The sequence below is a fragment of the Dipodomys merriami genome, unplaced genomic scaffold (assembly GCF_024711535.1).
Source record: "Dipodomys merriami isolate MVZ:Mamm:240054 unplaced genomic scaffold, mDipMer1.0.p SCAF_213, whole genome shotgun sequence".
NCBI classification, from domain to species: domain Eukaryota; kingdom Metazoa; phylum Chordata; class Mammalia; order Rodentia; family Heteromyidae; genus Dipodomys; species Dipodomys merriami.
In genome coordinates this window covers 467,084-492,681 of record NW_027203527.1, presented here as the reverse complement: position 1 = coordinate 492,681, position 25,598 = coordinate 467,084, and the positions used below count along the sequence as shown (strand labels likewise).

At 36.0% G+C, this 25,598-nt stretch overlaps 1 protein-coding gene across 2 annotated transcripts in view; it reads left to right on the top strand.

The window, feature by feature from the left end:
• The first annotated feature begins 6,323 nt into the window (after window positions 1-6,323).
• LOC138834374 (A disintegrin and metalloproteinase with thrombospondin motifs 6) overlaps window positions 6,324-25,598 on the top strand; it is a 209,452-nt gene continuing 190,177 nt past the window's right edge. Inside the window, exons 1-4 of one of the 2 annotated variants that reach the window (XM_070032999.1) lie at window positions 6,324-6,578; window positions 14,505-14,878; window positions 17,710-18,074; window positions 24,966-25,134. In XM_070032999.1, the coding sequence (XP_069889100.1) occupies window positions 14,782-14,878; window positions 17,710-18,074; window positions 24,966-25,134 (631 nt within the window). In that variant the 5' untranslated portion in view covers window positions 6,324-6,578; window positions 14,505-14,781. Of the gene's footprint in view, window positions 6,579-7,421; window positions 7,475-14,504; window positions 14,879-17,709; window positions 18,075-24,965; window positions 25,135-25,598 lie in introns of those variants that run through there. The other variant, XM_070033000.1, reaches the window with a different exon arrangement.

Below are 25,598 nucleotides of genomic sequence, written 5' to 3'. Positions count from 1 at the left end.
TTCTTTCTTTCTTTCTTTCTTTCTTTTTCTTTCTTTCCCTTCCTTTCTGTCCTCTCTCCCTTCCTACCTTCCTTCCTTTTCCTTCCTTCTTTCTTTTCTTTCTTCCTCTCCCTTCCTTCCTTGCTTCCTTCCTTCCTTTCATACTTTCTGTCCTCCCTCCCTCCCTCCTTCCCTCCCTTCCTTCCTTTTCCTTCCTTCCTTCTTTATTTTCTTTCTTCCTTTTCCTTCCTTCCTTCCTTCCTTCCTTCCTTCCTTCCTTTCTTTCCTTTCATCCTTTCTGTCCTCCTCCCTTCCTTTCTTTTCCTTCCTTCCTTCCTTCCTTCCTTCCTTCCTTTCTTTCTTTCTTTCTTTCTTTTCCTTCCTTTCTTTTCTTTCCTTTCCTTCCTGTCCCCCTCCCTTCCTTCTCTCTCTTTCCTGCCTTTCTTTCTCTTTCTTCCTTCTTTCTTTCTTTCTTTCTTTCTTTCTTTCTTTCTTTCTTTCTTTCTTTCTTTCTTTCTTTCTTTCTTTCTTTCTTTCTTTCTTTCTTTCTTTCTTTCTTTCTTTCTTTCTTTCTTTCTTTCTTTCTTTCTCTTTCTTTCCCTTCCTTTCTGTCCTCCCTCCCTACCTTCCTTCCTTTTCCTTCCTTTCTTCTTTTCTTTCTTTCTTCCTCTCCCTTCCTCCCTTCCTTCCTTCCTTTTCCTTCCTTCCTTCTTTCTTCCTCTTTCTTTCTTTCTTTCTTTCTTTCTTTCTTTCTTTCTTTCTTTCTTTCTTTCTTTCTTTCTTTCTTTCTTTCTTTCTCTTCCTTCCTTCCTTCCTTCCTTCCTTCCTTCCTTCCTTCCTTCCTTCCTTCCTTCTTCCTTTTCTTTCTTTCCCTTCCTTCCTTTCACCCTTCCTGTCCTCCTCTCTCCCTTCCTTCTTTCTTTCTCTTTCTTGCCTTCCTTCCTTTCTCTCTTTTTTCTCTCTCTCCTTCCTTCCTTCCTTCCTTCCTTCCTTCCTTCCTTCCTTCCTTCCTTCCTTCCTTTCTTCCTCCCTCCCTCCCTCCCTTTCTTCTTTCCTTCCTTCCTTTTTCTTTCATCCTTGCCTGGCTCTCTCCCTCCTTTTTTTCTGGTCCTGGGGGCCTGAGCTTTCTTGCTGAAAGCCAGTGCTCTACCACTTGAGCCACAACTCCACTTTGGGTGGTTAATTGGAGATAAGAGTCTCATGAATTTTTCTTCCCTGGATGGCTTGGAACCATGATCCTAAGATCTCAGCCTTCTGAGTAGCTAGGATTACAGGTGTGATCCATGGGCATCTGGCTTCTTGAGAACTTTTATCCTCCAGACAGCTATTATTTTCAAGATAGTATATATCATTTTTATCTTTATTTCATAAGTTTGAGATATATTTGGTGTGCTATTAAAATTTATAAGTGATATGTAACTAACTCCAATTTCTGTCATGATCTCTCAACTGAAATATATTTAAATCTTTGTTGTTGATTCTTGTTGACACATGTAGTTATAAATCTGTTAAATAATTTTCCATAGAAGAGTATGTTACAACATATTTCCCTATAATAATGATTTAAATTGTTTTCAAATTATTAATTGCAACAAATAACATTGACATAATTATCAATGGGAATTTCTGATGTGAGAATTTCTTATGATTATATACTACTTGAAAGTGGATTTGTTGTGGCAAAGATTGTGCAAATCTTTCTCTTTAGTAACTTGCCAAGTTCCTGTTTTTGGTGTTTGCACATCATTTATACATGTTCTATTAAAAGTATACAATCAGCTGGTTATTGAGTTACTCATCTATAGTCTCAGCACTTGGGAGGCTGATGCAGGAGGATATCAAATTAAGTCAGACTGCTATACAGCAAGACCCTATCTCAAACCAAACCAAACCAATCAAAACAGAAACAAATGAAAAGAAGAAAAGAAATTAAAAAAGAAAAGAAAAGCATGTGAAGGCTCAGAATGTTGTTCAGTGGTAAAGCATCTGCTTAAAATACTTGAGACTCTAGGTTTAATCTTTAGCCCTCTCATCTTCTGGCTAAAGGTATAGATGTGTAGTTCTTTAAATCTTCATTATGGACATTAAGAAATTTTAACATCTTAACCTCTCTAACGGAAAGGAAACATTTTCATGATTACTAGTGACATTGAACACTGTATCATTTATATATCAATTTGTTTTCTCTTATGACTTGCCTATTTCATGCCATTTTATTTTTGTCCTCTTATAATCTAGTGAGGATTTGTTAGATGCTTTATTTATTTGGTTTTAATTATATGTATTACAAAATTGTCTCCCAATCTCTGCATTATATTTATAGTTTTTACTGTTTACTTAAAAATTATTTAGTGAAGTTAAAAACATTCACTTTTCCCTTTGCTTTGAGACTACCCTTAAGAAACCTTAGTCTTTAAAAAAAATAGAAAATACTTTCACTATATCAAATTTAAATCCCATCTCATTGAAAGAATAGAATGTATTTTATCAAAAATGCAGAGAATTGGATTTTATTATAGTGAATTCAGTGTAATCCAAGCAAGTATAAAGTCTGGATGCATCTTGTCTTTTGAATATACATGCAGTCTAATTTAGGATTGCATTGCTTTTTTATTTAAAATTTAATTTTCATTTTGATATATTAACAGTACACAGAGTGTCTCTTACCTTCAGAAGTTCTTGACTGTCAGACTCTTCTGCTTTTACTTCATTTTTTTAGTCTAAACTATATGGATACATATTATATATATATATATTCATATACATATGTATATATACATATACACAAGTTTATTCCCCTCCTCAATTTCTTTTCCTTTTTCTTTCAATGCTGAGGATTTAACCTAGGGCCTCCTATACTCACATACTAGGAAGCACACAATTTTCTGAATAGGCTCTGTTCATCTAAGTCTATTAAGTTTCTAAATACTTTTTGCAAAGCTGGTTTTCTAAAGTATCTTTTTCCACTCACATCAACTTCTTTCTACCAATCTTGTAATTAAATGGAAAAAGAAAGGAATTTGGGAGGGAAATTTTTGTAAGAGAAAATAGATTCGTTATCATAAAAGTTTTAAGGCATTTTGGCTGAAACTAAAATTGAGAGTTTAAAACTTTATTATTTTATTTCCCAAATATTTTCCTGTGCTGGTGATCAAACCTTGGGCCTTTAAGCTAGTCAAACATTTAACTACTGAGCTACATCCCCAGCTATCTTTTACCGCAGTAAAATTTTTGATAATGTGATTACATCACACATTGTCACATTAAAAAAATTCCATGCTAACATAAATGCTGGATATGTAGTATTAAGGTAACAAAATAATTGATAGAGAAAACAAGAAATGAGAGAGAACAAAGAGATTTAAAATTTGAGGGCATGTGATAGGTTTAGGGAGATGTTGGTCAAAGAGCACAAACCTGTTTGAGAGAATTAAGTTTAAGAGATCCATTGTACATGTTTATAGTTAATATAATTGTTTAGTAAATAGATTTTTAGCATTCTTACCATGCCAAAATAATTAAGTGTGTAGATAATGAATATGTTAAGTATCTTGGTTTTTTTTATTGGATTTATTTACTATTTATTTCCTTAATTCTGCCAGTCTGGGAATCAAACCCAAGGCTTTATGAATTCTGGGCAAATGTTCTACCTCTATGTCATATGCTTAGTTTTTACCTGAGTAGCTTGATGATGATGATGATGATGATGATGATTGTGCTATTATTTGAAATTTATTGTTTCAAAATATTCTAGTGAGGTGGAATGTAATAATATGATAGAGATAAATATATGAGATAAATGAGATAGGTCATGCTTTGACACTTGTTAAAACTGGATGTTGGCTATATTGGGGTATTTGATACATTTTTTCTACTTTTATGTATGTTGCAGTGTTCTGTAAAACATTTAAAATGTTCACATATATGCAGAGATACATTTAAACTGACACCTCACTAGTTTTACACTAATGATTTTTCACTGTAATATTCTTAACTCAGTGGTTTGGAAATGAGAAATCTGTTGGAAATTTTTCATTACTCTGTTTAGACACAGGATGGCACTCTTTGAATAAGTAATTAGCCAAAGTCCGCTTCTCAAAGAATAAGCTTTACAATGCTGCTACTTCTTAGGGCAGTTTATCTAGAGAGTAAAACATTTTCAGGCTTCTTATATTAATGATTAGTTCTCAATCCTTGACTTTTATGAGCTAGTTGCACCTATGTTTTGAAAAAAAATCAAGGAAGTCTAGTTAACTTTCATGTCTACTTAACAGGTGATTTTATGTAAAAAGAATTCTGTGCTCTCTCCTTTTTTATTTTTTGGTGTTAACAATTATTGCTGAGTCTTAGCCACTTTTCAAATAATTTATACACACACACAGATGAGTCTTTATTTAAAACTGTCAGATGTCCACCATAGAACATATTCCTACAGTTTAAATGGCATTTAGCTCATCATACTGTTAAAGGTCAAGATGAGGACTATTAACCATGGACAAATGCTTTCTCCCCTTGGAAGGACTGCATTGTTGGACGTTCTTAATCTGATTTATGCCTTCTTTTTGCCAACTATTCATGGATCCACCAGAATACTTACACCTACAACTTCCGGCGTAGGTAGAGGAAACAAAAAATCAAATGGACAATAATGTTAGCAGAAGCTAGAAATTCAAGCTCTGGTATTTTTTTTTTTTTTTTTTTTTAAAGAGGAGCAGTGGTTCAATTCTCCTTTCTGTTCCGGCCATGGGAAAGGGATTTGGTGCTAACCAAGGACTGGAATTTTGAAGCGTCCATCCCCGCCCCCACCCCTCCCCAACTTCAGGAGTTCTTAAAAGAGCTTCCGACCCCACACCCAATGGTCGAGACAGGTAAATGGTGCAGCAGATTACACCGCTGAAAGGCAACGTGCGTTCTGAACTATTTTCACTTTTTTTCTTCTTGTTTCCCATTTGTGTGCCAAGACTTTGTTTGCTTGCTTAGGACATGGAAAACATTTTGGATATTTTCGCTACAGCTTAATGCCAGTGGCTTTCTCCCAGCAGATGAAAGTGAAAGTACTACAATGTAGTGGCATTTTACCCTTCAAGGCTGGACTGGCAGCTGGTGTGCAAGGGGGAAGGGGGGAGGGGAGAGGGGGAAGGGGATTGGAAGCTTGAAGAACCAGTTTAGAGGTTTTGTTTGTTTATCTTGAGATCACAGCAGGGTTCCTGTTTTTTCCCCCCTTTTGGTAGGGAGGGGAGGGAAAAGCTGATTTTAGATTTTTTTTTTCATTAAAAAAAAAAAAATAAGTACACACTTGTAGCCTTCCCGGTGGCAGTTTAAAACACCCGTCCGGCCTCACCCTCATCTGGAAATAATGGAATCTTCTTTCTTTCTCCTCCCCCCCCCCCCCCACACTTTTTTCCTTTTAAAGCCCCACATAACCTAAAGTCCGTAATGATGGGAAACGTGCAGGTCTTCGTTTGGTTTACTTTCCTTTCGGTGGCCACCTTACTTGTTGAAGATGCAGGCGTTTTGCACACATGTTGCTACGGAGTCTTTCCGTCTGCCTGCTCCACTGATTTAAAATTTGGCGTTAAGATTCCTCAAAGGCAGTGCCTATGTGCAACTTCATTGTTTGGTTTGGCTTACGAAAATACCCAGAGCATGCCACTCCGGATTTTTAACAGTGACATCAGTCCATCCTCAGTCACTCATCTCTCCTTCCCTCTTTCCTTTCCCCAAGAAACACTAAATCACGAACCAAGCTAGAGTTTCTAAAAAGAGGTTTAGAGGAGGAGGGGAGGGTTGGGGGAGAAAAGAGAGGCGGAGTGGGTTAGGGGAGAGAGGTTACCGGGGCCAGAATTTCTCTCATTCACGGTGTGGAAAAGTTGACATTGTCTCTACCCTTCTGAATGGCTGGTAGTTGGTTACCCTGATTGTACCTCTACCTCCCTTCCCCCTCCACGTGACGACCCAGGACACATGCGCACCCGACGCAGCCCAGGCACATCTGCAGACTGACGTCAGTGTGCTCTGCCTCCGAGGAAAAGCTGCCAAATTTCTTCGCTGCAATCAATTCAAGTTGGCTGGGGGCCGGTAGTGAGATCTAGGGCTACTTCAACAAAACTTTGCTGCCCTTCCTGCTCCTCTTGTCTTCTTTTCTGCTGATACCTTTTGATGCTCTGCACATGTTATTTGCATAGCAAAGGCACTAAGCTGTCCAGGAAGAGAGGGCACCACTTCCATCCCCAATTAGCCTTTTCTCCTTTCTTTTCTTTATTTCCTTTCTTTTTTCTTTTTCTTTCTTTTTTTTTTTTTGAGGGAGGAGGGAGAGAAAGGGGGGGGTGTTGCAAAGGCACATCTCAGGTTGATAGCCTGGATGTATTGGAGGCATCTCTTTTTCTGCCAAATCGGAAAGTCGGTTCTCTAAAGCCCGGGCTAGCCAGACTATAGGGTTTTATTCTGGCTGCAGAATAACTGGCTGGTGTGGTTTTGCAAAGGGGGGCAAAAAGGAAAAAAAAAAAAAAAAAGGAGAGGGAGTACGTGAGTCGTCCATTGCAATCTCTATTGTTTGAAACTTACTTTTTTTTTTAAATCAGAATTTGAAGATGAAAACGGTAAGGAAGACTTCACAATATTCAATGAAACTTTTTTTAAGGAAAAAAAAACAAAAGTTGTACTTTGCTTTCCTTCCTAATAATGCTTAGAAAACTAACACCCTCTTCACTCCTCTCTCTCTCTCTCTCTCTCTCTCTCTCTCTCTCTCTCTCTCTCTCTCTCTCTCTCTCTCTGTTTTATGGCAAGGAGTGAGTTTGACTGAACTCATTTTACAGATAGAAATCATTTTAACTCTAGACTACTCGGAAGTTGTGTACAATTCTAAGACTTGCAAGTATTTTATGATGCAAAATCTTTTGATTATATGAATATCCATGTTTTGTGAAGTGGTCGTTATTATGGTTATTTCGGTCTTTTAACTAATCACCAAATAGTGATGGAGAAAGTCTTAATAATAATCGTGTTTTATATAGTTTCCAGTTTTCTTAAGAAAAGCCTTCTGCATTTTATAGTTTCATGTCAGTGTCTTCAGTCTTCAGACAAGTGCATATTTTAGTGCTTGGGCTCAGAGAATAGTAATAATGTTCTAGCTATAGCCTGATGCCCTAGGATATGCTAAGCTCTTAATAGGCTAATCAAAGAAATGGAGGCGCGTGTTTTTGATTTGCTTTTGGCCACTTGGGACGTACTAGACTCATAGCTCTCTGGAGCCTTGTTTATCAGGGTATGTTTGTCTGTATATATAGTGTATAGGACCAAAGTGCAGGGATTGGTTGGGCGGGGGGGGGGGGGGGGGAGGCGGGGGGAGGGGGGAAGAAGAGTGCTGGAGGGAGTATTGGTAAACCTCTTTCTGATCATTTGTACCACAATATCTGTCTTTGATAATTTCCTCCCTTGTACTAGAGGCAAAGAGAGCAAGAGAGGGTGAGAAAGCGCGCTGAGAGGGAACAAGAGAGTGAGTTTCTTACTCTTGTTTTCATTTGAGCTGCCGGTGCAACGCTTTTGGGCCAAATGCCAACTGTCTGGGTCACACGCGTTTTATCCAAATAGATTTAGCGCTGCTGTCTGGAAATGGGCTGCTGAATGTTAACTTTAGGATCAACTCAACCAGGGCAGCTCAGACTGTTACCCGCTGTCTGGATGAAGTGGAATGGGGGTGTGTGTGTGTGTGTGTGGTGGTGGTGGTAGGGGGGTGATGAGCGTGTGCAGAGCAGGGGGAGGAAAAGGGAAACAGAACCAATGCTTGAAACATTAAAAAATACACTGAGTGTAATTTTCAACATGTTCTTTTATGGGCATTTTTTTGATGAATTTTTTTGGTAAACATGTTGATCAGCTGAAACTTTTTGAAGTGAAACAGCATGACTGAAAGAAATGTAACATAAAATGGTTTAGTTGAAGAACAATAAGAAAATTAATTTTGGTGATAATTGCTTTCTGTGTTTTTACCACAGTGGTAACTGTAGTCTGGTTTATTTATTGCTTAAATGTGATCACTGTTTTTTCTTAAGAATGGCATACAGAGGCAAATAAGTAGATTTCAAATTCATTTATTTGTTACAAATGGCAGAATCTGTGTGGTGGTTTAAAATTTTGTGATTCCCAAGACCTGAACTGTTGTAGATACTTCTCATGTCTACCTTAATATCTGGGAGATGAATATTCCTACCCTTGTCCATTCTTTCCACTTCCTCTTCATTCCCTAGCAACCACTAGTAGCTACTAGTGGTCTATAGTTGACGTTTATGCCAAAGCTTGCCCTGGTTGTGATGTTAGTGACAGAATGAAAAGTGTTATTACATTAGGAAGGCTGAATGACAGATTTAGAATATTTGGGGGAAGGAAGGGAGAGTTATTGCTAGATATTTTATTGTGCCAAAGGTTAAAGTTGGTGATCAACTTTTACACTAAACTTAAGAAAGAAAATGTTTCTGTTTTCAGGAAAACGAGATATTTACCTTGTTATCTGAGGAAAGAAATTTGAGATATTATGTACTTTAGAGCCTTATTTTGGTAAATTTTGTTATTTTTGCTTTGGGCTCAATTTCTTTTCAAAATAGGTAAATTTTGAGCAATTTAAGTGTTTAACCACACCTTTTCTTGGAGACTAATCTCACAAAGTGTATAAATGATCCACAAACATTTATACTTTGAACCCAGTGTTTTTGTTAGCATATAGTAGGTAGAGAATACTTGAGAGAATAGACAGTGAAAGGAGAACTTAATTAAATATGTGAAAGGTACACGATATTATTGCCACTTCCATGGAGACAAAATTAGCTTTAAAATAAGTAAAGATTGATGAAAGAAATGGAGAAGGTTGCTAAATATCTTCTCTAGCTCCATAATAATAGTTCATGGAGAAAATTATTACTTAGCTACTTCCAGATCACTTGAGTGGGAAGTACCGATGACAGGAACAAGTCAAGCAGTAAACTTCAGCCAGGGAAAACTACCAAAGGAATTGCTGTACTGAAAATTGTCTGACTGTATTTTTGATTCAGGTAGTATAACTTTGATCTATGAAAGCAGGTAAATGATTCCCTAACTTTATAATTTTGTATTATGAAAAAGATCATATGTATAATTAAAATAAAATGGAAAAAATATATTTTTAAAAATTGAAATAGCTGTAAGTAATCACAACCTGAGTTCTTTGCAATTTACTTTAGTTTTTTTTTTTTTTTTTGTCGGTCGTGGGGCTTGAACTCTGGGCCTGGGCATTGTCCCTCAGCTCTTCAGCTCAAGGCGAGCGCTCTACCACTTGAGCTACAGCGCCACTTCCTGCAATTTACTTTAAAAGACAATACAGCCTAATTGACTGAGTCACTTATCATAGCCAACTGTTCTACATTTTTTAGGAAAAGAGAAACATAAAACGACTTTTGAAGGGAGACCTTTAAAAAATGATGTACAATAAAATGAGGAGGGCTAACATTTATTTAACCATTAAAGTGAAGTATATAGCCACTGTATCAGGTGTAATATAATGTACCTTCTCAATAAATTTTTATTAGTTGTTGTCATCATGATTTTTATGAATGAGAAAACAGACCCTGAGAAGTTCAGTAATTTTGAATCAAACTAAATCAAATTGAAATCAAATTAAAAAGTATATGTTCTTTCCACACCATAGTAATACTTCGGCTATACATCTTAAAGGGTTAATGCATTGTGATTTCTGGACAATTGTCTGGTAATTTGGTATTAGTTTGAACTTTAAGAACTATATCAGGAAAAGTCAAATTCCATACATACTTGTTTATAATTCCTAGATGAACATTTCCAGCAGGTGTCAGAAAGTAGATTAATGCATTCTCTTGTATTGTATAGATGACTTAAAAGTGGTTAGAAAACTGGTTTTGGTTGAGTTCTAGCCAACTAAGCACTGATACATGTTGCTAATTTCATTCACTAAACTCTGAAGGCTTTGAAGAATGGGAAGAGTTAGAGCAGAAAGTGAGGGAGGAGGAAAGAAAAGACTCACAACTTCGAATTTGTTGAATGCTCTTAGAACAGGTACACTAGGCAGTGATGGAATAAGACCATAACTCTAGCTTGTTTAATTTCAGAGCTTCTAATTAGGCACCAATGCCCCTTTTACTGCAAATCTGGAAATCATGTTAATTTACTTTTGGACAAATTGTTACATATTGCATTTTCTCCTAATAATACTGCCTTAGTTTTGTGGGTTTTTTAGGACAGTTTTAAGATGGGTAAGAGTAAAGTTTGCAAAATTTGAAGATCGGGAATTTCTCTAGGGGGAAAAAGCAGTTGTTTCCCAAACCCACCGAATTATTCTGTAAGTTTGACATTAATTTCAGTAGCCAGGAAAATAGAAGAAAAGAAGTATCAATCTATCACCATTACTAGAAAATTGACTGAAATATGTTAATTCTAATTTTTTTCTTTAAAGGAAGGAAGTATACATAAAGTATATGAAGAAAGAATACTTCATAAAATACATGAAGAATCCAGTTAATGTAACTCATTATTACTCAAAACATTCTAGTGATTTGAAAAAATGATAATACTGAAAATAAATGTTCACAAAATAATAATTGTACTTTAGTACCCCATGGTTAAGTTTGGAGTATGGAGATTATATGTAAATAGGATGTAACCAAATTAATTGGGTGCTTTGTCATTAGTGTTACTGAATAATAGTGTGATTTAATAACTATAAATTTTTACCTGAGAAAAGATATATAATGCTTATCATAAATAAATTGTTCTAGGATTTTGAGATGAAACAATTTTGTAGTTACTAGATACTATTCACATTAATTGATATTATTTATGCTTGTGTGTGTGTGTGTGTGTGTGTGTGTGTGTGCGCGCCCGTGCGTGCGCATGTGTATGTGACTGCTGGCTTGAACACAGGGCCTGGGGGCTAATCCTGAGCTTTTTTGCTCAAGGTTAGCACTCAACTATTATAGCCACAGCTCCTCTTAGACTTTTTTTGGTTAACTGGAGATAAGGCTCATGGACTTTCCTGTCTGAGCTGACTTCTAATAGTGATCCTCCGATGCATGCCTCCTGAGTAGCTACCATTCTAGATTATAGGCATGAGCCACCAGCACCTGGTTTGCATATATTAACCTAACACATAGTGTGTGCAACTACTATTGAATGTTTAGTGTCCCAAACTGGAAATTTGACAACATACAGAAAATTTACACTTTTATGTGAAAATCTGGACATCCTTGTTTCATAGCTATCTATCTGGAAATCAGTGACTGTATTAGTTATCAATTGCTGTAAGACAAATTACCACAGACTATGTGACCTTAAACATCATGACTTATTTCACAGTTTCTATGAGCCCAGAGCCCAGACATGGCTTAGCTATGTCCTGTTCTTCAGGGTTTTCCATGAAATTGTAAGTAAAGTGTTGGCAAAGACTAGGTTTTTCTACAGATAACTTGACAGGATAAAGGTCTGATTTTTAAGCTCACTTATTAGAGTCAAGATTAAATTTCTTCTTTATGACTTCTCTTTTGCTAAGCAAGTGCGCTACCAGTAGAGTTGTGATCTTAGTTCAGGATTCAGTTTCTTCCCACCTTTCTATGGCCTCCATTCCTTGCTGGCGATATCAGGAAAGTGCTCTTATTTCTTTTCCTGTGGGCTTCCATATAACAACTTTCTCACCTAAGCCAACAACAGAGACTTGGGTAGCAAGAGAGAAGTCAGAATCTTCTAATCTAATCATGGGAGTAGCATCACCTCAATGTTGAGTTATTCTCAAGGTTAGAATTAAAAGTGTTCCAGAGAAGAGGATTATCATACTTGAATATCAAGGGGCACAATCACAGGTTCCATCAGAATCTGCCCAACCACGAGGCTAATAGCCTCTACTTTATGAGTGTGTTGTGAGTAAAGATGAAAAAAATAATGTGTATTCTAAATCTTTTGGTTTTGGGGGGGGGGCAGGGAGAGGTCTGTCTTTAAACTACCTTAGCAGATATTGGTTATTAACTTTCTTCACAGGAACCAAATTTGTTGTTTGTATTATTACAAATACTAGCTCTCTCCCCTTCTCTGGCCATCAACATCTTCTGGAATGTATTCTATTTGTAATGAGAAGCTTCAGCAATTTGACTTTATGAAATTTCATTCATTTCCAGGAGCTCTCACAAATGAGCCTTATTTCCCCTCTCAAGTTTTGTTTGATTTATCCTTCCCTCACCTACAAGTCATCTGATCCCTTCTATCCTATTTCCATAACTTCATTATGCATTTATAGGTCTGCTTTGAATTTTTTCTGCTATTTAGATTATGGGCTTCTCAAGGGCAAGGATTGTGTCTTAATCTTTTCTCTATCCCTTAAACCTTTCTGTATTCTGATGTTGTTCTTGTATTTTGAACATAGTGAGATAATAGTTTTGGTTAATGATTAGCTTTTCCAAGGTCTAGTGGCTTAATAACTTGTAGATGTAGATGTGGGGAGTTTTAAAAGGTTGTGGTTGTTTTATATGTTGTAATAACCAATATTTGTAGCACCACAGGGAATGAAGTGTTCCTTCTAAGTTAATGTTCTGGTTAACTACAAATATCCTTTTACATGCCTAAAATAGTTTTCTTAAGTCTTATTATTAATTAATCACCATCTATTCATCTGTTCATCACCTTTTTTAAATGAAAAAAATGTAGTAAGCATTTATTATAGCATAATCCTATGTATTAGAGTTCTAAGATAAAAGTTCTTTCTAAAACATTTTGTGTACTTTCTTATCTTAACAGTAATTTATCTTATTAAAAGTAGTTTAAGTTTTTGTTCCTGACTTTAGGCATTGTACTATGAAAATCAGATATTGAGCTACAATTCAGTTATAGTCACAAGAGATAGTATTGAATTATTAAAGAATGGTTTGCGTCTATCTTAAGTTGAATTGCTTTTAGCTTCTAAAACTACTTTTTTTAGTTTCATGTTCATTTTGAGGGACTGTTTTGCTGTTAGTGAGGTTGGTAGCTGAAAGTGAAGTATATGAGAAAGGACTTCCAATCTGTTGTGATACTTAAATAAAGTTTTAAAAATTTCTTTTCAAGTGCATTCTACAGTGTTGAAATTGCTTTATTTGAGTTGCTTTGTAAGTCATTTAAGGCTTTCAGATAAAATCAAGGCTTAGAGTAAATATGGTCCAACTTTACTTGAGTGTGACATTGTCTTAATGTTCAAAGACAGTTGATAAATATCACTGTATTTGTAGATATGTTTGTCAGAACAAAACAATAAAGCAGCACGATTTCTAGATATGAGTGAATATAAAAAGCATGTTAAGGAATAGAATTATGTACTGTTTATCAAGTACATAGAATGACCTGAGATATTGAAGTCAGTTTATATATATATATATATATATTGCCAGTACTAGTGTTACTGGAGCTTGAACTCAGGGCCTTGTACTCTCTCTTGGCTTTTTTTGCCCAAGCCTGTGGCCCTGTCACTTGAGCCACACTGCCAATTCTGGCTTTTTTTTTCTTTTGTCAGTCCTGGGACTTGAACTCAGGGCCTGGGCACTGTCCTTGAGCTTCTTTTGCTCAAGGCTAGCACTTTACCACTTGAGTCACAGCACCACTTCCAGCTTCTTCTGTTTATGTGGTACTGAGGAATTGAACCCAGGGTTTCCTGCATGCTAGGCAAGCACTTTGCCACTAAGCCACCTGACCAGGTTGCACTTCTGGTTTTTTGTTTATTAATGGGAAATAAGACTTTTAGGGAGTTTCCTGCCCCAGGACTTCGAACTGTGATCCTTAGATCTTACTCTCCTATTTTTTTTTTACTTGTGTGTGTGTGTGTGTGTGTATGTGTGTGCTAGTCTTGGGGTTTGAACCCATGGCCTGTGTGCCATCCTGAAGCTTATTTGTTCCAGGCTAGTGCTTTACACTTGAACCACAGCTTTGCTTCCAGCATTTTGGTGGGTAATTGGAGAGACGAGTCTCACAGGTTTTCCTTCTGGGGCTGACTGCAAATTGTGACCCTCAGATTTCAGCCTACTGAGTGGCTAGGATTTACAGGCCATCAGTGCCAGGCTTTTTAAAAAAATGTATCCATTCATTGTTATCTTCAAAGTTTTTAAAAAAAGAGTTATTATTCTTCAAGTTCCTTCCCCCCTCCTCCCCTACTCCTTGTCCTGCTCCCCTCCTCCTTCTCTTCCTCTTCCTCCTACCTCTTCCTCCTCATTCTCCTTCTACCTTATCCTTCTTCTTGTGCTAAGAGTCAAACTTGCATTATCTATGTGTCCTAGTCTCAAAATTCCTTGACGTGGACTTTATTAAGTAGCTTTAGTATTTTCTTACTAACCATTAAGATTCCTAAATCTGTGTTTGAATTAATGAATATTTATTTAGACTCTAAAGATAAACAACTGTACTAAGTTAACTTGTAGTTATGTCTTTGGCAACTATTCAGAAATACATAGTAAATCGGTCCATTCAGGATAATTTCTAGTTAACTTAAATTTCTCTTTGTTTTGTTCTTCTAGGTTAAAAAACTGCCATATCTTAGTGACTGATCAACCTAATGCCTTGCTTGTGAAAACACTTATTACGATTATTCTCTTCAGTTTGGATTGAGAACATGAATCTGGACACAGAAGAAAGTACAGCATGGTGTAAAAAAGTATCTATTACACAGTGGAATATCTAACAACTACTTTGCAAGAAGCATTAAGGATATAATTGTTATGCTTCGATTTTGGTATGGTATTGACTCTCTAGCACATAGGTAGCCCTCCAATAAACGATCCAGTTTTCTAAATTATGGAAATTTTGTGGAAGACGTTGACTTGGATTTTGAGCCTCATCATGGCTTCATCAGAATTTCATAATGACCACAGACTTTCATACAGTTCTCAAGGTAGGATTTTTGCTTCCAAAACTTTAAAAAGAATATCACTAATAGTCATGTAAGGAACAATGCAGAATATTTTGCTTGGGTATAGAATTTCTATTGAGGGAAATAGAGGTGAAGCTCAGGCATCAGCTTTGGGCAAGAATTTTTTTTTTTTTTAATGTGACAGGAATAGAGGCCTATTGAATAATTTCAGTGATCATTTTTTATATATTACAGACTACGAGAATCTGCTTAATTATCCTCCCAAGAGTCAATTTAATATCCAGTGGATTTTGAAGTTGACTAAGCTCTCTTAGTAAAATGAACTTTACAACTTTGGCGTGGGGTGGGGGGGTGGGGTGGGGGAGCAGATGGGATGGGATTGGAAGGGGAAACAAAGGAGGAGGCTACAATGCTTGATAAGAAATGTACTCATTATCTTGCCCATGTAATTGTAACCCCTCTGTATGGTATTTTCACAATAAAAAAAAGAAAATAGTATTATACCCTGCCCCACAAATTTTAATAACTTCATTTATTGCTAAGGTCATTTTCTAAGAGTATCCAAATGTTTATACTGTAGAAGATGAAAAAGTTAGACAAGACCTTTTAAATATGGACCTTTGAGGAAAAAATTTTAATCTAAGGACTAAATGAGAATGGCAAACTCATTTTTCCCCCATATTCTAACCCTTATCATTTTAAACTATAGAGTATCTATATAGTTGAACTTTGTGTCATAGAAATGATATTAAGAGCTCTGGAGGTGTGGGTCAAATAGCAGAGCACTTGTCTGAAAATGATCTTAACAACAGAAATCCCACAAGTAAATATCATTTTGTTTTCCATAGACTAATCTATTCCTTATAGAATTATTAAAGCTATATCTTCTATATTTTCCCCATAAATGCATAAATGCATTTAGTGTCAATGAGCCAGGTTTTCAAGGGTGTTATAGAGTGATGTATGTAAGTCTATTAGATTATTGCTCTCAAAAGTAGATTGGCAGCTGGGGGCTGGTGGCTCATTCCTGTAATTCTAGCTACTCAGGAGGATCAGATCTGAGGATGATGCTTCCAAGCCAGTCTGGTCAAGAAAGTCTGTGAGACTTTAATCTCCTAAGAGCCAAAAGTAGAAATGTGGCTCAAGTGGTAGATCACTAGCTTTGAGCAAAAAAAACCAAATAAACAAAACAACAACAATAACAAAACTTTAGGGATAGTCTAATCCCTGAGTTCAAGCCCTATCACCAATATACTTACTCACACAAGTATGCATACACACACACACACACACACACACACACACACACACACACACACACACACACACAAGTAGGTCAACAAAGCCATGGATTTACTGTGAATTCTTATAAAAAGGAAATACAGCCAGGTGTTGATGGCTCATGTCTGTAATCCTTGCTACACAGGAGGCTGAGATCTAAGGATTGTGGTTCAAGTCCAGCCTACGCAGAAAAATCCATGAGACTCTTATCTCCAATAAACTACTCAGAAAAAGCCAGAAGTGGTGCTGTGGCACAAGTGGTAGAGCACTAGCCTTGAACAAAAGAAGTTCAGGGACCGAGCCCAGGCCCTGAATTCAAGCCCCAGGACTGGAAAAAAAAGAAAAGAAAGAAAAAGGAAGTAAATACTGAACTCATCCATTTCCATACGATTATGGTTTCATAGGACTTAATGTTTGTAAGATAAATTCCATAGAGACAATGAAGCCATGGGCAGACATTTGAGTTCTCTTAGTGGTAAACCTAGCTTAGGAAGGGATAATTAAGGAAGGAAAATATTAGGTCTGCCAAATTTTTAGTCATTCTGTTGATCTTAAAGAGTTTTGTTGAATTATAATCCACATAGCATATATTTCACCCATTTAAAGTTCAATGGTTTTTAGAGTTGTACAACCAATATTATATCAATTTCTGAACATTTTCATCACTCCATAAAGAGAGCCTTAGTAATCACTTCCAAATTTCCCCAGACTTTTCACACATGCTCTCCTGCCCAGTCCTAGGCAGTCTCTAAGTCTCTCTGTTTCTAGAGACTTTTTTTACTATTAATATTATTATTAATATTAATTCTCTGTGTTATTTTGTGACTGGCTCCTTTTTAGTTAGCATAAAGTTTTTATAAAATGTTAGAAAATCACCTCAAGAAAGCATAATGCTTTTTTATTATTGCAGAATAATATTCCACTGGTAGACATGGACATTCTGATTAGTCATAGACTAATAGAAATTTGGATTATTTCTCCTTTTAGACTATTATGAATAATTTTGGCATGAGCATTCACAAAGGAGTTTTTATGTTGTCTGTTTTCATCTCTCTTGTATTTATACAGAATTGGTGGATCATATAGTTACTTTATGATCAACATTTTGACAAGTTATCAGACTATTTTCTAAAGTGGCTGCAGAATTTTACATTCCTAATAATTATTTTGTTTTTAAGAAATAATTTTTACAAGGACATAGAAATTCTACATAAATTCTTTTGGATAACTTTCAAAAGTGGGCTTCTATCGGAACTGAATCTCATTTTTTTACTTCTGTGTACTTTTCATTTTTTGTTTGCATGTAAATTTTTCATATTTTGTTTACAGTTAAGCAGTTGGAAGCCATGTTTTTAAAATTAAGGTTAGATAGAAAATTAGTACTTCCCAAATGAATTTAAGAAATAATATAAAACTCAATCTTTAGATTTTAAACCCTTATGGTTATATTATTTCATGCTTTCAATTGTGACCCACCTATAATGATGCATGGTGATTTATTTTGTTACTTCTGTTAAATTTTCTTTTCTTCCATGTACTTTTTCTGGATTCTCTACCTTGTGATTACAAAGAGGAATTCCTGACTTATCTTGAACACTACCAGCTAACTATTCCAATAAGGGTTGATCAAAATGGAGCTTTTCTCAGCTTTACTGTGAAAAATGATAAGCACTCAAGGAGAAGACGGAGTATGGACCCTATCGACCCACAGCAGGCAGTGTCGAAATTATTTTTTAAACTTTCGGCCTATGGCAAGCACTTTCACCTCAACTTGACTCTCAATACAGATTTTGTATCCAAACATTTTACAGTAGAATACTGGGGGAAAGATGGACCCCAGTGGAAACATGATTTTTTAGATAACTGTCATTATACCGGATATTTGCAAGATCAACGTAGTACAACTAAGGTGGCTTTAAGCAACTGTGTTGGATTGGTAAGTAGATACTATGATTTTAAATTTCTGATGGGAAAATAAGTTCATGAAGTAACTGTCTTTCCTCAGGTTTAAAACCATGTATATTGATGGTTTGAATAGGGAAGTAATGGACAGAAAATGTTCATTATTTCTAATGTTTTGCTTTTGATAATTTTATTCAAAGTGGTTATATTGCATTTTCATGGAATAGCTTATAAAACTCTTCATTAACAGTAGAGGAATGAGTGAAATCTCAGATTTCTTTTTAGTCTTAATTTTTTTTTTCTGGGCAAAATAATTTGAATTTAATGCATATACAAAACAGTCCTTGGCAAAGAGTTCCAGTGCAGTTTGTATATTATGGCAGGGAATCATAGCACTGATTTGCCTTTTATGTTATCTTTTGCTGGTAGCTAGCGTAGCTTAAACTTAATTCTAAGCTATTTATGGGCATCATTTCTTTGATACAGTGCATTTGAAATAATTTTTCCCAACATTTATGTTAAGATTGATGATAATCTTTCTTTAGAAATATATATAGAAAAATGTAGAAAATTTAGAAAAATGTATGTAGGGTTTATGACAAGTACTTGAGGTTAAAGGTACTTAAACAGAGTAACGGTTGTAGATCAAGTGTATTTCCAACTTTCTCTTTGGTTTTACCCTTTTCGGGCTTCTATAGATGGCTCATTAACACTCTGTGTAAAAATGTACATGCCTTACTTGTATTTGCAGAAATTGCTTTTCTTTCTTATACTAGACCTATATTCTTGTTTATACTTTAGTGTAATTATGCAATTACAGTTGAATTAAATATGTTTTTAACTTTAAATAGCTAGCAAGATTTTATATTGAAGACAAAATTTCACTGTATGTTGTAAGAATTTGTTCAAATTGTCCATATTCCTTAAATCTGAAATAAAAGGAACCTATATAATTACTTAGATTTTAAAATTTGGGTTTAGTCTTGACAGATATGTACATTGAGTACATTTATTGCTATATTTAAAAGATTTAGTTTTTGAATGCCAAATAAGTCTAAAACTTCTCTAAATATAATACTGTTAATTTGGCACTGATATTAACTATTGAGTTGCTAAGGGTGATGGATGATATATGCAGATTAGAATGAATTTCATTAGGAAATTTGAGGAAAGAACAGTGATTGAGATAGGAGTACAAATATGAAAGAGATAATGAAGATCTATTCAAAGACTGTAGCATCTGGGAATGGAGAAGGCTGAATGAATTTTTTTGTACATTTTGGTGAGAAAATTTAGATTTAGAGAAAATTTAGGTGTATCCTACTGATCTCCATTCAAATTCCTCTTAGTCAAAGGCCACTATTTAATTAACCACGTTTTAAATTATGTTGTACAAAATAATGTTCATTGACAGTCACTTTTAGTCATGTTTTCTCACCCATATTATTAGTCTTTACAACCCTTCCACCATATAAAGGACAGAATTCTAACAGTGCCATTTATTGTTTCAAGTATTGTCACATTTTATTTTGCTTATGTCTGGATTATGATTTTCTTATCCAGATTTTGTTTTCTAGAGTTTGTAATTATTTTTTCCTATGAGATGAAAATGCAATTTCTTTATCAGGTGACCATTATGTAGGGTTTATGTGTATTGCTTGGATATGTCCCATCTTTTTTTAATCTTTTTTAAAACCAAGTCTTACTACATCCTATCTGTACTTAAACTAGAGACTTCCTATCTTGGCCTCTGAGTGCTGGGATTAGAAATGTGTGTTATCCCACTCAGCTGAATTCTTATTAGAGGCATTTTTCTTGGATATTAGTTGGGCTACATCTCACATTTTACATTTTTTTTCTTTTTTTTTTTTTGTCAGTCATGGGGCTTGAACTCTGGACCTGGACGCTGACCCTGAACTCTTCAGCTCAAGGCTAGTGCTCTACCACTTTGAGCCACAGTGCCATTTCTGGTTTTCTGGTAGTTGATTGTAGATAAGAGTCTCATGGACTTTCCTGCCTGGGCTGGCTTTGAACCGTAATCCTCAGATCTCAGCCTTCTGAGTAGCTAGGATTACAGGTGTGAGCCACCAATGCCTGGCACCTTTTTTGCTTTTTTGAGTTGCCATATCTTCCTCTTTCTGAGTTTATATCCTGATTTATTGGGAGAACACCTTCAAATAATTATTTCAGAACAGATGCCTCCGAAGTAAACTTTTGTGAGTCCTTGTCTATTTAAAGTGACTTTCTGTTGTCCTCATATTTTAATAATTAGCTGAAGGTGGATTTCTAGGTTAATAAAATCATTTTCTTTAAGAGCTATGGATGGTGGAATTGGGAATGGGATATATTGGGCATCATGCCTGTAATTATGCTGGTGCTCAGACCTGTAATCATAGCTACTTAGGAGGCTGAAATCTGAAGATCATGGTTCAAAGCCAGACTAGCCAGGAAAATCCAGGAGATTCTTATCTCCAATTAACCACCACTAAGCTGGAGTTGATGCTGTGGCTCAAGTGGTAGAGGCTAGCCTTGAAAATAAAGCCGAGGACCAGCGCCCAGGCCCTGAATTCAAGCTCCAGGACAGGTACAAGAAAAAAAACAACAATGGTTCACACCTGTAATCCCAGCTACTTGGGAAGTGGAGATAGGCGGACTGCCGTTTGAGGTCAGCTGAGGCTAACAGTTGGCAAGACCCTATCTTAACCAGCAATCTGGAAAATAAAACACTGAAACTTGTTGAAGTTGTTTTACTTAATTTTTTTTGTCAGTTGTGGGGCTTGAATTTAGGGTTTAGGTACTGTCTCCTTGATATTTTTTGCTCAAGGCTAGCACTCTACCACTTTGAGCCACAGTGCCACTTCCACTTCCATTTTTCTGGTGGTTAACTGGAGATAGGAGTCTCATGGACTTTCCTGCCTGGACTGGTTTCAAGCTAAAATCCTCAGATCTCAGCTTCCTGAGTAGCTAAGATTATGGGCATGAGTCACTAGCACCTGGCTTTTAAAGTTGTTTAAGCATGGGGATTAAATAAGATTAGGGAATGCAAAAGAAGGATGCATTGTATCACAGTATGTTATACACACATATGGAAGTATCACAATGAATCTTGCCCCAGTACTATTAATATATACTAATTATGATGATTATTTTTTAAAGAAACAACAAGCGTGGTGTGATGGTTCATACCTATAATACCCAGCTATAAATAGGAGGCATAGGTAGAAGGACCATGGTCCAAGTCTAGTCTGGGTGCAAAGGTTAAGACTACCTGAAGAATAACTGAAACTAAAGGTTTGGAGAATCTCTGGTTGTAAAGCATTTGCCTGATGAGTTGCAAGGCCCTGAATTCAAAGTTAGTACTGTCATCTCTCTCTCTCTATATATATATCTATATCTTTAGAAAACTAGCTTTAGAAAAATAAAAATATTTAAAGGTCTAAAATTTGTAACTTTCTTTTTGACGGCAATGGGGTTTAGATTCAGAATCTCATGCTTGTTAGCAGGCACTCTACTAAGAGCTGTGCTTCTAGCTCTTTTCTCTGCTGGTTATTTTTCAGATTGGATCTTGGTTACTGTCTGGGTGTTTGCCTGTACTTTGATCTGCTGATTTTAAGCTTCCTGTCATAGCTAGGATGACAGGTGCTTGCCACCACTTCAAGCTCACTTAATTGGGACTGAGGCTCTTGGACATCTGGGCCTAGGCTTTCCTGGAATTTAATTTTCCTAATTTCAGCCTTCCAGGTAGTGAGGATGACATGAATGAATGTACTACATTGAGTGGAGAAGTGGTCTCACAAACTTTTCTGCCTGGCTTGGCCTTAATCTGCCACCCTCCCTATCTCAGCCTCCCAAGTAACTAGAATTACTTACATAAGCCTGTTAAAATTTTAATTTGTAAAAATTTCCCGTAATGAAAGACTATTCTGAGTTCTTTGAGATTTCTTCAATTGCGGCTTATGATTGAATACTTCCTTGTAGCACAGCATCTTCTGTCATATCAAAGGCATACAAAGAACATTTGGCAAACAAACAATATTAGAAACAGCCTTTAGAGGATAAGAAACTGGTGGTTAAAGCTCCAAGTTCAACCCAGTGAGTTTGTTGTTTAACTTTGCTCCAAAACAAAACAAAACAAAAACAAATAAACAAAAAGAACTTTGCTCCATCTCCACTTCTCATCTGCAAAGAGGAGCTGACCATTGTACTTACACTGATGTGTTATTTAGATTATGCAAGATAATGTGTATAAACATGAAATCTCTAGATTTCCCATTCAGGGTTAAATTTTATATAATTTTAAATTTTAATTTAAAAATTTAAATTTTGTTTATTGAGTTTCTTGCCTGGGACCTTTCAACTTTCCCTGATCTATTGTCACAGGCCAGCATGACTTTGTCCTGGCCTTTCTGGGATGTACCCTAGACTCCATTTCCTACACTTCCCTCTAATCAAAATGCTTACTGATCCTTGCCCTTTCTTCTTCCTGAACTATATTTGTTAATATAAGTGGTAAAGTAATTCATGTTCAGGTACTAGAGTTTCTTAATGGCATATTATGTTATTTCTGTTTGCATTTGCACTTAATATGGGACAATTACCCATAAACTAGAGAAAACTGGCAAAAATAATAGAAATGACTAAAGCATGTGTTTTGTTTTGTTTTCCCACCTAGGCTGCAGGTGATCACCAATTTCATGTCTGATTATGTCATATCTTTCTTTCCAAACATAAAGGACTTAAAAAAATTATCTAAACAGAATTATGAAGATTTGAATTTATATAGAATTTAGAGATTAGCAGGTCCAGAGATTTTTAACTTTTTTCTTTTTAAAGCAACAAACCCTTTCTCATATGAAATGTTATGTGGAAACTGAATATACACATTAATAAAAGCACGTCTGATGCTAAGCCCAGGAATTCAAGTCATGTAGCTCTCCCTTTGTTGTCTAGGGCAGCTCCGGAGGGCACTTTCTTGGACCTCCTTAGGGCTCCCTAGTGTGCTGTTTTAAAACCAGTAATTTAAACCAATGCTTTCATTTTTCCAACTGAGGAAATAAGCTCAGAGAATCTGTGTTTTATCTGGTGGTGATGGGTGGTTAGATTAAGAGACATCCTTACCAGTGCCATACTTAGGACAACATGTAGGTAGACAAGAGTTGAAGTTAGCATCTGTTTGTTTTTGGAAGTTTTATTCTTGGTGCAGAGAGCTTTGATGATCATATCTCTCGTCATCAATAAACTTTTATTTGAACTAACACATATAAGATACTTTCTGTGTCTATAACTGATTCTGAGGATTATAGGATATAACTTTTTCCCTGAAGAAAGTTAACAGTCTAGTTGGGAAGATACCACTTCCAGTTGAAAATTTACACTGAAGTTAAATAGAAAAGATTTGAGATGTAACAACAAAGTATGGCATTAACTGAAAAGATACGATACTTACATTACACTCTAGTGGAGCTCAGAGGAGTGTGAAGGCACTCCATTTGGCCTAGAGAAGCTTTTTTTTTCTAAAGAGGAAATATGACTTAAGAGTGGGACTTGGCTAAGTAAATAGGTATAAGGTGATAGAATACTGTGAATAACAGCAAGGTTCTACTTGAATTTTAGCTCGCTTTCTTTCCTTTCTATGATACTGGTGAGTTCCTGACCTCTTGAGATTGTTAATTCATTTATGATATGGGGATGTTTGGGATGTATGTTAATTAAGGACAAATTAAATCTCAAAATATTAATGATTACAACAATAGTTTATTTTTCCCTTATATCAGTGTTTATGTTAATTAACTTTCCAAGTGATCACTTAGAGGCACAACCTTTTTTCTTTTTTTCAGATCAGGGCCTGGATGCTGACCCTGAGCTTTTTTGCTCAAGGCTAGCACTCTACCACTTTGAGCCACAGTTCCATTTCTGTTTTTTTTTTTTTTTTTTTTGGTGGTTAATTAGAGATAAGAGTCTCACAGACTTTCCTGCCCAGGCTGGCTTTGAACTGTGATCCTCAGATCTTAGCCTCCTAAGTAGCTAGGATTACAGGTGTGAGCCATTAGTGCCCACCTTTGCTTGGCTTATTATTTTGCTTGTCACTTGAGCCATATATCCAGTTTTGGCTTTTTGCCATTTCATTGGACATAAGAAGATAAGAGTCTCTAGGATTTGTTGGCCTGTGCTGGGTTTGAACCTCGATCCTCAGATTGCAGCTTGTAGAGTTAAGATTACAAGCATGAACCACCAGTACCGGACAGTCCTGTTTTCACTTCTACCTCCTCTGTGTCTTTAGAGTACTTTCCATATACACTTTCCATATAGCAGGCAAAAATAGGAGTGAAAAAGTATTTAGGTTCTGGATTTGAAGGTGTTGTACAGAGCTCTGCCCTTTTTTTTTTTTTTTTGATCGTGGGGCCTGAACTCTGGGCCTGGGTGCTTTTCCTCAGCTCTTCAGCTCAAGGCTAGCGCTTTACCACAGCTCCACTTCTGACTTTTTCTGCTTATGTGGTGCTGAAGAATCGAACCCAGGACTTTATGTATGCAAGGCAAGCACTCTACCACTGAGCCACCTTCCCAGCCCCCTCTGCCCAGTTTTACTAGCTGAAACTTAATCACCAAGCTATGTCTATACACAGAAGATATAGTCAAGTTGGAAAGGAAATAAGTTTTGGAGTGCACTGCTGCCCCACACAATGTTTTGAAAACCTGAGGAAAATAATGTAAATGATTTGCTTTGTATAGTTTATAGCTTTTTAAATAATAAGGAAATGTATATGATGTCTTACCAAGAAAAGATAATGCACTGAGTGCTTAATTAATGTATACTTTTAACCACCTGGTTTTGGAGTTACCAATTTATTTTTGGCTTTTGTTAATCATAAAATCTAATATTTAAAATGATTCTTCTTGATAAATTTGTTGTTTCTTTTCCTTTTAGCATGGCATTATTGCTACAGAAGATGAAGAATATTTTATTGAGCCTTTAAAAAATACCACAGAGGATTCTAAGCATTTTAATTATGAAAATGGCCATCCTCATGTTATTTACAAAAAGTCTACCCTTCAACAACGACATCTCTATGATCACTCTCATTGTGGGCTTTCAGGTGAGTGTACAGTCTTTGAGAAACATACTGAATCATTACTGACAAGTATCAGAAGAAATAATAAATACTTTTGGAGAGTCTCTGAGAAGTAGTTAGAATATAATCCACGTTAAAAAAGAACTTTTTGGTAATATTTACAGCTTTCACACACAGATATTTCATAGTATTCTGCACTTGTTGGTTAGCCTTATGTGTTCTTGCTAGTAAGAGGTATCTAAATTTAATAAGCCTAACTCCTGAATAAGACTTGAAGAGTCTTAAGGAAGTACTCAAAAGGTAATGATAACATTGAATTAGGAGACTATAGAAATACATCATTGGAACAACAATAGACTTGAGTAGACAAGTAAAGCTTCATGAAAGAAGTAACTTCTCTGGTGAGCATTAAAGGAAAAGGGAAGGTAATTAGACAGGGCTTTTCCCTGGGATGCAGCATTTTACAACCCTCCAGGGGAATGATGAAG